Source organism: Cavia porcellus, unplaced genomic scaffold, assembly GCF_034190915.1.
Source record: "Cavia porcellus strain 051 isolate PalLab524CR breed Dunkin Hartley unplaced genomic scaffold, mCavPor4.1 scaffold_16, whole genome shotgun sequence".
Classification (NCBI taxonomy): Eukaryota; Metazoa; Chordata; class Mammalia; order Rodentia; family Caviidae; genus Cavia; species Cavia porcellus.
In genome coordinates, this window is record NW_026947499.1 from 49,606,126 (window position 1) to 49,620,559 (window position 14,434).

At 33.7% G+C, this 14,434-nt stretch overlaps 1 protein-coding gene across 1 annotated transcript in view; it reads left to right on the forward strand.

Moving 5' to 3' along the window:
- LOC100713787 (phospholipid-transporting ATPase ABCA3-like) overlaps nt 1-14,434 on the forward strand; it is a 135,349-nt gene that overhangs the window by 69,757 nt on the left and 51,158 nt on the right. The window contains exons 14-19 of the mRNA XM_063226643.1: nt 637-791; nt 1,018-1,173; nt 1,720-1,930; nt 4,762-4,912; nt 13,487-13,585; nt 13,863-14,016. Coding sequence (XP_063082713.1) covers nt 637-791; nt 1,018-1,173; nt 1,720-1,930; nt 4,762-4,912; nt 13,487-13,585; nt 13,863-14,016 — 926 coding nt within the window. The remainder of the gene's footprint in view (nt 1-636; nt 792-1,017; nt 1,174-1,719; nt 1,931-4,761; nt 4,913-13,486; nt 13,586-13,862; nt 14,017-14,434) is intronic.

Here is a 14,434-nt window from a genome sequence, read left to right on the forward strand (position 1 = left end):
CCACCCACTGTTCAGATTGTCTTGAGGCTAGGTGTTCTCTGGGCTGAAGCAACTTCTTCACATGGCTTGCCCTGTGTACTTGCTGTTCTTGAGAGGGCCATGCCCTAACCCTGCATGTGTGGTCAATTTCCAACCCCAACAGCTCCCAACAGTCCACCAGTTCAAACAGCCCAGGCAACAAAAAGGAACCTCTGACTTTAAACGGAAAAAATGTATTGTTTATCAAGCCTTTAGTGATAGTTTCCCCCATTTAATTTAAGCAGTTACCACATGATTGGACTTTCATGTTTTAGAAAAGTTTCAGTCTAAGGCAGTGCACAGATTATGACAGAATTCATAAATGCTTTATGATGATAATGCTGGATGTCTTATCACACTCATGTTTTTGTTGTATTTGGCACTTACACTCACTAAAAATTAAAACACACAGTTAAACAGAAAAGTAAAACATGAATTCTATCTATTGTCATTATCTTAAATATAGTACTAGATATTTTCTGGAATTTTCTTCAGTATGAGATATTGCTAATGCTAATGAGTAATCCATATATAAATTACAAATTTGAAGTATTGAGGAGATTGTTATCATGTTCCCTGACAATAGCTGTTTTTATTTTATTTTTTGCTCGATGCTAGGTCTCTATCCTGCTACCAGTGGAAAGGCCTATGTTAGTGGATATGACGTATCACAGGATATGGACCAAATCAGGAAATCCTTCGGCATGTGTCCCCAGCAGAACCTGTTGTTTGATTACTTGACAGTATCAGAACACCTTTATTTTTATTGTATAGTGAGTCAGAGATGTTTTCCTTTTCCCAGTCTATCCACATTCCAGTAGATTACCAACTATTAATACCTTTATTCTTGTAAAGTTAAGAAATGTATTTTGATGCATTTTTCTTTAAACATAGTGAGAAAGGGAATAAACCACTGCAGAATTGATATAGAAGCTGTTGTAAAATGTCCCTAAGAATAAAGTTGGAGGTATCATGTAAAACTCTGGATCCTTTTTCTAGATCAAAGGAGTGCCTTACAAAATGTGTCTTAAAGAAATTGCTCACATGCTGTCAGTTTTTAAACTGCTAGATAAACAGACTGAATTTTCGAAGTCACTGAGTGGTGGAATGAAGCGCAAACTCTCCCTCATGATAGCACTTATAGGGGGTTCTAAGGTAAGAACAAAAATAAAAAGGAAAGCTAAAAATGCATTCTGCTATACACAATAGCTTGCCTGAAAAAAAGTCACACAAACCTTGAAACTTCTCTGAATCTAACTCTTACGAGTGGCTTCCAACATTAAAGTCAGGCGGGGCGGGTGTGGTGGCAAATGTCTATAGTCCTAGCTCTTGAGAGGCTGAGACAGAAAGATCACTGAGAGTTGGAGGCCAGCTGAAGCTATATAGTGAGTTCAAGGCCACCTTGAATTATATAGCAAGACCCTGTCTCAAAAATTAATTAATTAATTAATTAAACCAAAATAGATGAGATTCATGTTATCAACCTCATTGAAATAAAATGGCCCCAAGTTTGGAATGACTCTAGCATTCTAATTGGAATGACTCTAGCACTCTAATTCAATTTTGTCTAAATTCATCTCTTTGCTTAGTTGACAATTGACTGAAAACAAGTAAAAACCCTATGACTGGTAACACATGACTGATACCAGCATGTGTGGTCATACAATTGTATGGTCATAGAACTATTCTTCTGGCCTTTAGGTGTTGATAATTGATGAGCCAACATCTGACATGGACCCACTCTCCAGAAGGGCCACCTGGGATCTCCTTCAGAATTATAAAAAAGATCGTACCATCCTGCTGACCACCCAATACATGGATGAAGCTGACGTGCTGGGTGACCGCATAGCCATCGTGGTCAAGGGATCCCTGAAGTGCTGTGGTTCTTCAATGTTCCTGAAACGCTTATATGGTATCTCTCCTTTTTATTATCCTTAAGATAGTGATGCCTTAATATTATTTCCCTAATATAATTTTTGTTGTTTTTTAGATACCCTAAACCTCAGTGTGTCTCTGCTCTGTCCATTAGGATTCAACTATAAGCTCTTTAAAATAATGCTTTTTTTTCAAAATTCAAAATTATTTCCTACTTTTATATTTATTGTACTATCCGGTGTCCATATTCATTTCTCCTATATGACTTCTGGTTAAATTTGATCAAGTGCAGTTTTGCCAGTAACAAGGTAGGTAAGTGGATGCCCTTATCTCTGTCGGGCCACTATTTTTTTATTTTATAGGGAAAAAAGGGAAAACAACATTTCATAACAAAATAATAGGAGAATACAAATAGTTAATATATTAAATATTGTTATCTTTAGGATAGTACAAGATATGGGCATAAAAAATTCTCCAAATGCTATTAGCACAAACCTTTGTTTTTTAATGAACTGAGAGAAACTGTTAGTATACCTGCCTTGTATTTTGCTTTGTTTTGTTTGTTTTCCTTTTCCATTTTCTCCTTTCCCTTTTTCCTATCCTGGTTCTTTTTTTCTTTTGAACAGTTTCTTCTTCCCATTTCACAATCTATTACATCTTTTGGACCGTACTCACGTTTTCAGTTTCTCACATCACAGAGAAAATATGTTTACACATGTGATTCTGATTTATTTCATTTATAAATATGGTCTCTGGTTGCATCCATTTACCTATAAAACTTTCAAATTTGTGCTTATTTATGGCTGAGTAGTACTCCATTGTATAAAAAAAGAATATATATTTTTTATCCATTCCTCAGTTGATGGGCATTTGGGTAGTTTCCAAGATTTAGCTATTACAAACTATGCTGCTGTGGTCATGGATGCACAGATATTGCTGTGATATGATGCTTCTAATTCATCCAGAAAGATACCCAGAAGACAAAATATCTGAGTTGAATGGGACCTCTAATCCTAGTTTTCAAGCCTCACTGATTTCCACAGTGGTCGAACCAGTCTTCACTCTTACCAACAGTGGATAAGAGTTCCTATTTTCCCACCGCCCCTCCAGTATTTGATATTGGTTGATTTCCTGATGACAACCATGCTCTCTAGGATGAGCTAGAATCTATGTTGTTCTCATTTGAATCACTTGAATGACCAGTGATGTTGAACATTTTTTCACATACTTGCCACTTGTATTGCTTCATCAGAGAAGTGTGCATTGAACTCAGAGGCCCATTTTGGATTGGGTCTTTGATTTTGAGGGTCTGATTTTTTTTAATTCTTTATATGTTCTAGATATAAGACCTATGTCTGAGGAACAACTGGCTAAACTTTTGTTCCACTCTGTGAGTTATCTTTTCGCTATTTTGGTGATTTCTTTTGATATGTAAAAGCTTTGTAATGAGATCCCAGTATTTCCTGTGCAGTCTCAGTTTTGTTCATGAACTCTCTGCCTACACATATATCTTCAATATTTCTACCTACTTTCTCTTCCAGTAGATTTAGTGTTTCCATCTTAATGTTTAGATCTTTGACCATTTTTTACTTCAGTTTAGTGCATGGTGATAAACATGAGTCTCATTGTAGTGTTCAGCACATGGAAACCCAGTTTTTTCATTACCATTTATTAAAGAGGCTATCTTTCTTCCTATGGCCTCTTTGTCAAGATAAGGTGACTGAGTGTGTTTTGAGTTGTGTCTGCATCTTCTAATTTGTTCCACTGATTCTCGTCTCTTTTTTTGCCAGTACAATGCTGATTTTATCACAGTAGCTTTAGAGTATAATTTCAAATTAGAGATTGTGATGCTACTTGCCTTGTCTTTGTTGCCCAGAATTGATTTTGCTATTCTAGATCCTTCCTGATTCCAAATGAATTTTAGGAATTTTCTTCTCTAGTTCTGTGAGAAATGCTAATGGTATTTTGATCAGAATTGCATTAAATCTATGTAACAATTTTGGGAGTGTATAGGGTACTGTTATAGAAGAAAGAGTCAATAGAATCAGTTTTAGAACCAATTTTGGAATATGTTACAGCTTTGTTTATAGTCTCCTTATCATCATCATCTAATGTTTTAGGAGTAGGACCAGAATTTTGCTATTAAAAGACTCAGAAAGAAAAAAAGAGAGAGGCTCAGTTCAATGGACAAACAAGACAATGGAGATCTCTTTAAGCTGCATTCCAGTTGCTAGTTCCTCTTTGGTCTCTGTCCCTACAGTCTGTTTTCTCTACCTTCCTAGATTTCCATCTACCCTGTTGTTCTCTCCCAAGTCCTCAAAGGCCCATTGTCAGGTGAAGGACTGACATACCCAGAAGTATTTCCCTGAGCTCCACTGTCTGGGTCTAAACTCTCAGAATGCCATCATAAGGTTTTCCAGGAAGGCCCCAAAGGAGTTTTCCTTCATTTACCCTATCCCTAGTTTCCAATGCACCTAGTACAGTCAGATCTTTAAATGAAGAGGTTTTTATCTGCTTTATTAACTCCCTGGCTTATAATATGCAGCAAATGAATAATGGCTTAATGAATATTAATCTTGTCCTCTTAGACGTCAGTGTCAATAAGAAGGAAAGTAAAAAAAAAAAAAACAAAAAAAAACAAGCTCCTTATCCTATCTCTGCTTTGTGTAGCTACATAATCCCTATCATTGTTAGTTCCCAAGAAAACCAAATAAGTTATTTTAAAATGTTCAGTAGGCCCCTTAGTCAAATGATCTGTGATATGCTCTGTCTTCTAGCTCATCCAAACCATGAAAAGCCAAGTATATTCTTACAAGAATATGAGAAGTACAAAATTGTTGTCTGTTCCCCTAAACGAATTTTTCTCAGGTGTGGGATACCACATAGTCCTGGTAAAGGCACCTCACTGTGATGTTGAAGAAATCTCAAAACTGATTCATTATTATGCACCAAAAGCCATTTTGGAGAGCAATGTTGGAACTGAGTTATCATTTATTCTACCCAAAGAGTACACTGACAGGTACGGATTTAGAGAATACCGAATGGTTGGTTTTTAGATAACTACAAATGATTAATGCTTTTCCTGGTTTCTTCAGGAAATAAGAGTTTATTTAAGAAGACAAAACTCCTCTTGTTGCTGTCATTTGCACCAAAGTGAGATGTCATCTAAATGGCTGTACATTCTTGGGGCTACTCTATAAAAATGAGTGATATGTTGTTGGTAGACTAAAAATTACTCCTAATGAGTGGGGTAAAAAGAAATATTAAAATAATGAGAAACAAATAAGGTGGCATAAATGAATAGTTTTTGGAGTCAGGTTAACAAGAAGTCAGTGGAAATAGGCAGTTGAAATGTATCAGTTAGCAAAGTTATTAATTAAAGTCATAATGAGTAATAATTTTATCTTAGATAACTATCATAAAAAGAGAAATGGCAATTAAGAATATTCATCAGTGACTTTTCAGGGTCTTATTTCTCCGGGGGTTTTGCTGTTGTAGTTGTTTATTTGTTTTGTTTTGTTTTATACCAGGAATCAAACTCAGGACCCTGCGCTTACCAGGCAGGTGCTTGTGCTGCTGAGCTATATCCCCAGTCATAGGGTCTGATTTTTTATCTTCTTGTCATATTCAGTAAAATATTTGCTTTGGTATTCCCTAAATTTAAGCCATTTATAACATCTGTAAAGAATATGAAAGACTTCTAATTTCTCCTTTTCCAGGAAAAGAAGTATTCTGTAGGATTTTATTTTATTTATTCAGTAAGTTGAAGAGTTCTTGAGAAGCAGGAGTATAGAACAGGCAGATAGTAGAACCAAGACCCTAGCCCTATGATTTCAAACTTTTTAGAGTTTCAATATGTTTCAATAACATATGGCCTGCTGTGGCACACATGCCATAGGTCCACCACCATTGCACTGGAGTAAAAGAATGAAACATAATAGAGAATTTGAAATAAAATTTTTTCTAGATATGTATCACTAGAGATACTTGGTAGTTGTCTTGTTCACCAAAAGTGGTAATGATGATTCAGCTGGAGCTACGGAATCTGTCTTAATGAGACACACAGATAAAGCACCTGCTGAAACTTAGCACAGGTCTGGGAATTTAGCTCAGTGGCCCAGTGCCTGCCTGGCAACATCCTGAGCTGGATTCCAACTACAAAAAAAGAAAGGAAGAAAGAAAGAAAGAAAGAAAGACAGACAGAAAGAAAGACAGACAGAAAGAAAGGAAAAGACACATAGCACAGTGTGTGCCTATCCTGATTCAATTGACATCATCAGAAGACATAATAAACATCATATTAAGATTATATCTAAAACAGACTATGAAACCAACTGATATTTTATCATATCTTAATCATCTGGACTTGGAAGAGAGAAGTAGGAAGATGCCCCAAGAAGTAAATAGCTCATTGTACTTTTCAGTACCATAAATCCAAGTATAGAGTGACCAGTTCAGGCAGAATAAAATGAAAATCATCAATTTAGGGAAGAATATGTTTCCTCATAATAAAGTTTTCTCTAACCTAGAGAGTTTTAAACTAAGAAATTGAAAGAAAAATTATAAGAAAAATATATACCTATGGATCCAGTTACTTCAGAATATTAAAAATTATTATTTTTAGTAATTCCAGTCCAACTACAATTTTGATAACAACAGTAATTGAGGATTCATCATCTTCAAGATACTGTTCTAATTTCTATTTGCCTGAATAACAGAGAAAAAGAATACAATATATCACATAAGAAAAGTAACTTTGAAATTTTAAAAATGTTGTAACACACTATAAAAGAATGCTGATACTTGTTAGCATGAAACTTATATTCATAATACGACTGTAAAATTATATGCAAAACTTCAAAAGAGTAGACATGTATGATAGGTGTCAGATTTGTAGCACAAAGCAGAGAACATTTGTATTTTTAAAGTTCTTGAATTCAAAGGTAGAAATGTATAGAAAAACCAGTGGAGGCAGGAGGAGGAGAAAGCAGCAAGTCATAAATAATTCTGTGAAACTCCTGCAAACTAAAAGGAGATGCATAACATATTCCTGATACAAGATTTAAGCAAGACTATATAGCAAAGAGAAAACTTCAAATATAGAATTATAACTAGCAATTACACTTCCTAGGAAGATGGAAAAAAGTTAAATTATCCCTATTTGCAATTGACACTTACAATTGACATGATCTTATACAGAGAAAAGCTTAAAGATGCCACAAGTGTTTGGATTAACACAGGAATTCAGAAAATTTTCAGGTTGCAAAATCATCATACAAAATTCCATAGTCATTGAGTTGTTTGCATTTTTTACATATTTTGGGTAGTAACATTGTGTCAGAATCATTTTGGTAAATATTTTCTGTCATTCTGTAAGTTGTCTTTTCAGTATTTATTTTCCTGTGCAGGACTTTCTTAGTTTGATTTAATCTCTTTTAATTATGCTTTAGTTGTCTATACTTTTGTGTGTGTGTGTGTGTCCTCAGGATTGAACTCATCATCTTGCACTTGCCAGGCAGGCACTTGTTCCGCTGAGCTAAACCCTCAGCCCCTGCCTATTCCTTTTGTTGTTGTAATTGTCGTTCTTAATGTTTAAAATTTTTTTAAAAAGCAAAACAGAAAAAAAGGATAGAAATGATACAGATTTTTTTAAAGTAGGGAATTAACACCAGTTAAAATATTGCACATTGTTGTCTTAGAAGTTGGTCTTGCTTTTTAAAAAACTCCTTACCTAGATTCATGTTATGAAGTGTTTTCCTTATATTTTCTTTTAGTAATCCCATAGTTTTGGGTCTTCAAATTCTTTTTCCATTTTAAGTTAGTTTTTGTAGTTGGTGAGAGATAGGGATTTACTTTCATTCTTTTTCATGAGGATATCCAGTTTTCAAACATCTCAATAGCAAGTATGATAATCCAATTAAAATGGACAAAATATTAAGCACACATTTCCAAAAGAACATACATAAATGACCAATAGGTATATGAAAAATGTGAAGTATCACTGATCATTGAGGAATATAACTCAAAACCCAATGAGATGTCAACTTAATAGTTATCAGAATGATTTAATAAGAAATAAAAGATTCTGACAGGCTGTTGAGAAAGAAGAATTCCAATGCCCTGTAACTAAGAATAGAATTACTGTGTGTTCTAGCAACCCCATTACTAACAATATTGCCAAGGAAAATGAATGTAATATGTCAAAGAGTTACTTGCACTCCCATGTTTACAGCACCACCTAGCTGAGATATGGAATCAACATAAGTGTGCACTAACAGATGAATGAATTTTTAACAGTTTTATAGTTGTAAGTAGAATACTATTTGCCCATAAAAACATGGAATTCTGTCATTTGCAGCAACATGATGAGCCTAGTAGACATGTTCAATGAAATAAACAGGAAAAGAAAGATAAATACCACATGATCTCACTGATTTGTAGAATCTAAGTTAATCTCATAGAAGTAGAGAGTAGAATGAGGATTATCAGAGGCTAGAAAAGGCAGAGAGGAAGGGGAGGTTTGAAAAGAAGTTGGGCAGATATGAGATTGCAGATAGTAAGAATAAGTTTTTAGTGTCCTATAGGGCTGTAAGTGACTATATTTAGCAATAATATATTGTGTATTTAAAAAATGGTTACATTTTTATTTTTTCATCATAATATTTGAGGTAATAGATATATTAACTACCCAAATTTGATCACCATATACAGTATACATGTCTTTTTTTTTTTTTTGTCTTTTTGCTTTTTAACGGTACCGGGGAAGTATACATGTCTTAAAACATGACACTGTATCCTATAAATATATACAACTATTGCATTTTTAATTTTAAATTGCATTTTTAAAAAACCATAAAATCAGTAGCATTTCTATATGGTACAGCCTGTTAAAAAGAAAACATGAAAAAATTTCATTTATACTAACTACCCAAAAATAAAATAGGTATAAATATAAACAAAGATATTAAAAACTATGCACTGAAAACTATAAAACACTGATGAAAAATTTAGGAAGACACAAATAAATGGACAGGTATTCCATGTTCATGGATTGCAAAAATACTCTAAAAATGTCAAAATTACTCAAAGCAACTTACAGATTCCGTTCAATGCCTATCAAAATACAACATTCTTCACAGAAGTTAAAAACTTAAATTTTGGGCTGGGGATTTAGCTCAGCGGCATGAGCGCCTGCCTTGCAAGCAGGCAGTCATGAGTTTGATCCCCGGTACCAATAAAAAGGAAAAAGACAAAAAAAAAAAAACCTTAAATTTTATGAAACTGTAGAATAACTCACATAACTAAAGTAGCAGTTCTGGAAGCTTAATGCCACCTGACTTCATGATATACTATAAAATTTAGTAAACAAAAGAGAAAAATATAGCTAACAACAACACATATATAAACGAAACAGAAACAAACCCATGAATTTATAGACATCTGATTTTCAACAAAGGCATAAAAACATAGTGGGCAAAGGTCAGTCTCAGGAAAGGGTGTAAAAACTAAGTATCCAAATGCAGAAGAATGAAATTAGACTATCTCACACCATATTAAAAACAGCAACACAGAATGGATTAGTGATTTAAACATAAAATCCAAATCTACAAAAGTAATAGAACAAACAAAGGATAAGATCTGACATTTGTCTGGTCAATGTTTTTTTTTTAAATTAGCTCAAAAGGACAGAAAACAAAAGAAAAATACACAAATAGTTTTCATCAAACTAAAAAGCCTCTCTACAGCAAATTAAAATGACAATTTACAGAGTTGGATAAAATATTTGCCAACTATACATATGATTAGGAGTTGATGTCCAAAATATATCAAGAACTCAAAAGGACCAGGGATATAGCTCAGCGACACAGCACCTGCCTGGCAAGTGTGAGGCTCTAAATTTGATTCCTGGAACCGAAAAAGAAAATAGCAAGAAATAAGCCAGACAGAAGACCTAAAGAAGACATAAATGGCCAATAGATATATTTTTAAAAAATGCTCAGATCACGCATCATCAGGAAAATGCCAATTAAAAACTATAATGAGTCTATGTTGCTGCACTCCTGTTAACTTATCAAAGAGACAAAAGACAAATGTTGGCAAAAAAGTGAAAAAAGGAAACTCTTGCACACTGTGAACCAAGAATGCAAATTAGTGCAGCTATTGTGGAAAACATGGCATTTCCTCAAAAAAAAAGGAAAAACAGAATTAGCATGTGATTCATCAATACTCCTTAATATACTTTTAAAGGAAAGGAAATCAGTATGTTGAAGAGACATCTATATGTTTATTGTAGCACTGTTGACAGAACCAAAATAACAGAATCAACCTGAGTACCCGTAGAAAGATGAATGGATAGAAAAAAGAGTGCTCTGTGAATACTAGCCAGCAATAAAAGAAGAGAAAACCTGTCATTTGTAGCAACATGGATGATTTATGGATATAATGTTGAATGAAATAAGCAAGGCATAGAAAAGTACTACAGGATTTCACTCATATCTGTAGTCAAAAAGCACTAATCGCATGGAAGTAGATACAGTGGTTATTAGAGGCTAGAACCTTTGGGGTTGGTAGATTAGGAAGATGTTGGTTAAAGATCCAAAATTGAAGTTAGAAAAAATAAATTCTGTTGTACAGCTTTGGGACCATAATTAAGGATAACAGATTCTTGAAAATACTGAGAGACTGGATATTAAATGTGGATATTAGAAATGACAACTATATGAGGTGATATGTTAAGTTGAATCTTTCAGCAATGTATGTATGTCAAAATATTATGTGTAGATGATAAATATGCCCAGTTTTTCTATCAATTAAAAAATTTAAAGTTTGAAACCATGCCTTCCTGGGAGCCAGGAGCAGCCTCTAAGGGGGAACAGGAAGAGAATCAGAAAGCCAAACCTCGGCCTTTCTGTGAGCCAGCTGGTACCTGGGCTGGGAGACAATAAGAGCACCACCCACCCTCACCCCACCCCATCCACGTAAGCAATGGACTGATTCAGAGGAAGTTAGACTGATAGAAACTGAAAATAAATAAATAAATAAATGTTTGTTTGTATTGTTTGATTGACTTTGCAGGCCTAAAGCTGGTAATCTGAGCATCTATTTGGAGAAAAACAATATGCATTATAGCAACTGTGGGGGAGTTTCCATCTTGTTTTTGAAGTCCAGTGTTTTGTTGTGCTTTACAGTTTAGTTTTATTCCTATATCTGGTAACCTGCACAACTACTGTGAAGATAACAATATGCAATATAACAACCATTGTTAAATTCCTATCATTTTGGTTTGAAAACCTATATAATAATCTTGTTATTGTCATTTTTCTTTTTTTTTTTTGTTTGCATCTTGATTTTTCTGTTATTTCTTTTTTCTCTTTAAAATAAATTTTTTTCACTAAAATAAAATAAAAGTTTGTATCCAGGCATAGGTGTCTACACTTGTAATCCTAACACTCTGGAAGACTAAAATAGAAAGATTTCAAGTTTGTACTCAGCCTGGGAAATTTAGCAAGACCCTAATTAAAATTTTAAAAGGTGGAAAATGCTGTGGATGCAACAAATGAAAATATAAAATGCATTTATTTTACCTTTTTACGAATAGTAAGATGACTTGTAGGGTTAGAAAGATGAAATAATATTAAATCAATCAAATTAAAAGATTAAATCAAATAGTGATAAAAAACAGTCTCGAATCAAACATTGGCCTATTGGTCTCCAAAGCATTTCCATTTGTTGTATAGTGTTAGGAAATTGTAGGTATGCCAACCTCATCCTAATTTTAAACTTTATGAATTGGTACCAGTGGTGCCAAGTTTAATCCTTGGGTGGGGAGTAGCTAGAATGAAAAGAAAAATCATTGAATGTGATAGAATCAAACCTCACTATTAGAATTTCTTCTTAATGTTCTACATTATTGTAGCAATCTGCTTTCATAAAGATGGAAGATAAGAATGAAGTGTAGAAAACAGCCTGAATTGTGAAAGATTAGGACTTTAGTAGTCGTAGTAGTAGTAGAAGAATGCCAACTCTGAAAAGAAATAAACTGTAAAAACTAAAAAATTTCAAAGCATTTTGCTTTACAGTATCAAAGATGTTATGCATCTTACACCAAGCGGTTTTGAAGAAGAAAAACTGAAAAATGACATAAAATTCATAATAGTCTAATGAAAATCTGACCAAATTATTGTAGAAAATAGTAGAATGCCCAAGTGTTTTACAAAGCAGTTTTATGGGTTCATACTTTTTGTTAGCTATGAGATTCAGTTGCTGCATTCATGTCATACGTAATCCATTCTAGTAGGTATGTAACTGTGTTATATTGTTCTCTTATTCTTTGCAGTTTTTCTGGAAAGAATCTTCTCTTTTGTTAAACATTATGTAAGAAACAAAAATTACAATGTGAAAACATTAGCATGTCAACAGTGATTGTGGGGATAGTACTATGATTTTTACTTTATAAATTTGTTTTTTTAAATTTGTGCCAATTATGTATTAATTTAATGACTAAATTTATAGAAAAAGAAAATGTGGATGAATTCTTGCTTAAAACATCTGTGCTGAGAATAAAGAGGTAAGGTATAAGAGAAAATGAATGTGAAAGGCTGTTTCTAAAAAGGTAGATTATTTCTGTACTGTATAATCTCAGGTGTAAAATTATAACTAATGTAAAATAATAGACAGAATTTTAACCTTAAGTATAGAGGAAATGTTACCTTGTTTTCCAGAAAGAGAATTTTTAAGTACCCTCAACACTAAAAGTGTGCAAAAATAAATTCATTTGCCACTCTGCAAAGATAAATTTATTTGCCACTTGGAATGTGATGGGGATGGTTTTGAAGTTCCTGGAAAAGATAGTCTTTTGCAAACAATGTACCATAAGAAATTCCCCATAAAACTGTTGATTAAAGGTCTTGATGTTTCTATACCCTGCAGTTCCAATAATGTATTTTCCATTTCTATAGTTTAATTATTTCAGCTTTCATAGATTTTCCTAGATTATCTTGAGCTTGTCTCTGTAAGTTTTTTTGCATTTTATTTTCTGGTTTTGAGTACCTTTATTTCTTGCTAAATAAAATTTTCTTTCTTTTCTATTTACTGAATAATAAGAATCATAAGTATACATGATAAGTAAGTTCATTTCAACTAGCTAGAGTTATTAACATATAAAGAGTCTTTTGGTGGTTTTGTTAGAAGACCAAAGTTCTATGTATTCAAGAGCAAAGGAGAACCAGACATAGTGGTGCACACCCATAATTTCCAACACATGGGAGGCTGAGACAGGAGGATCACTGCATAGTCAAGGCCAGCCTGGGCTATGAAGTGAGCTCAAGGCCAGCCTGAACTGCATAATGAAACCTTGTCTCAATTCTTCAACCCCCTTAAAAAACAAATTAGAGCAGGAAACAGTTTGCTATGGCAGTTTGCTAGCTGATTTCTTTTCATTAGTCTCACTTTTCTGATTTATTACAGACAAGGAATTATAGTTAAGCACTGAAGTGAAAAATAATCTACATTTTCCCCACTGCTGAGGGGAAATTAGAATAAAAAGATATAAATAAGAAAAAAGTTTAATTTTCTTTTCTTTTCCAACATGTAGGTTTGAAGAACTGTTTACTACTCTGGAAAAGAGACAGGAAGAACTGGGCATTAATGACTTTGGGGCCTCTGTCACTACCATGGAAGAAGTCTTCCTTAAGTGAGTAAGAACATAGCTAAAAGAAAACCTGAAGGAAAAGGATAAAGTCTCAGTTTTCACTGTAAACTCTTCAAACTTTGAAATTTCACACATTATAAAATCAAGGGTGGCAAGGGTTGAGGTAGGATAGCATACTTACTGTGTTGCTTCCAAATAATTCTGTCAGGCAGTGAGCAAACCCAGGAGCCTTTCAAAGCTGGGAGCTGTGAATCACATTCTTCAAACCAGGTAAAATGGGATAAAGTTAAAACAAAGTTTTGCATTTTTTTAAATTTAGGGTCACTCATATGGATTCACAAACAAATATCGAAGCTCACCGATCTCTGTCACAAAGACGCAAAGTCCTCTCTACGAGGCACAATATTAATATGTCAAGTAATGTTGGAAGAGCACATTCTCTGAATGAAAATACTACTGTGTTTAATACTGGGGTAAGAACCTTTATTAGAAGTTTGTTGTATATTTAGTTGGGATGCAAAAAGTACCTTTTGTTTTAATATAGAGTGTAGAATTCTCAGCCATTGAAGGACCAATAGATGTGGAACAGTCTGTACCATAACCTAATTAATATTCAATGCAGAAATGATAGACTGCAGAAAAATATATCAGCTGGATACTTGTGTCACTACTGTTCCTCAATTCTTTTTTTTCTGATTTAAATTTTTTTCAAAATGGTAATCCAGGAATTTGTTGTTTCATGGAAGCTTAAATAAGAGTACTAGTGAGCCTTGTTTTTAAATAATGAACCTTGTACAAGTACTTTATGTATTTTAAGTTTTGCAAGGGAAATTATTACTTTGTTAGAAGTCATTCCATAATCAGAATGATCCTCAGCTTGGGAGATCTCTT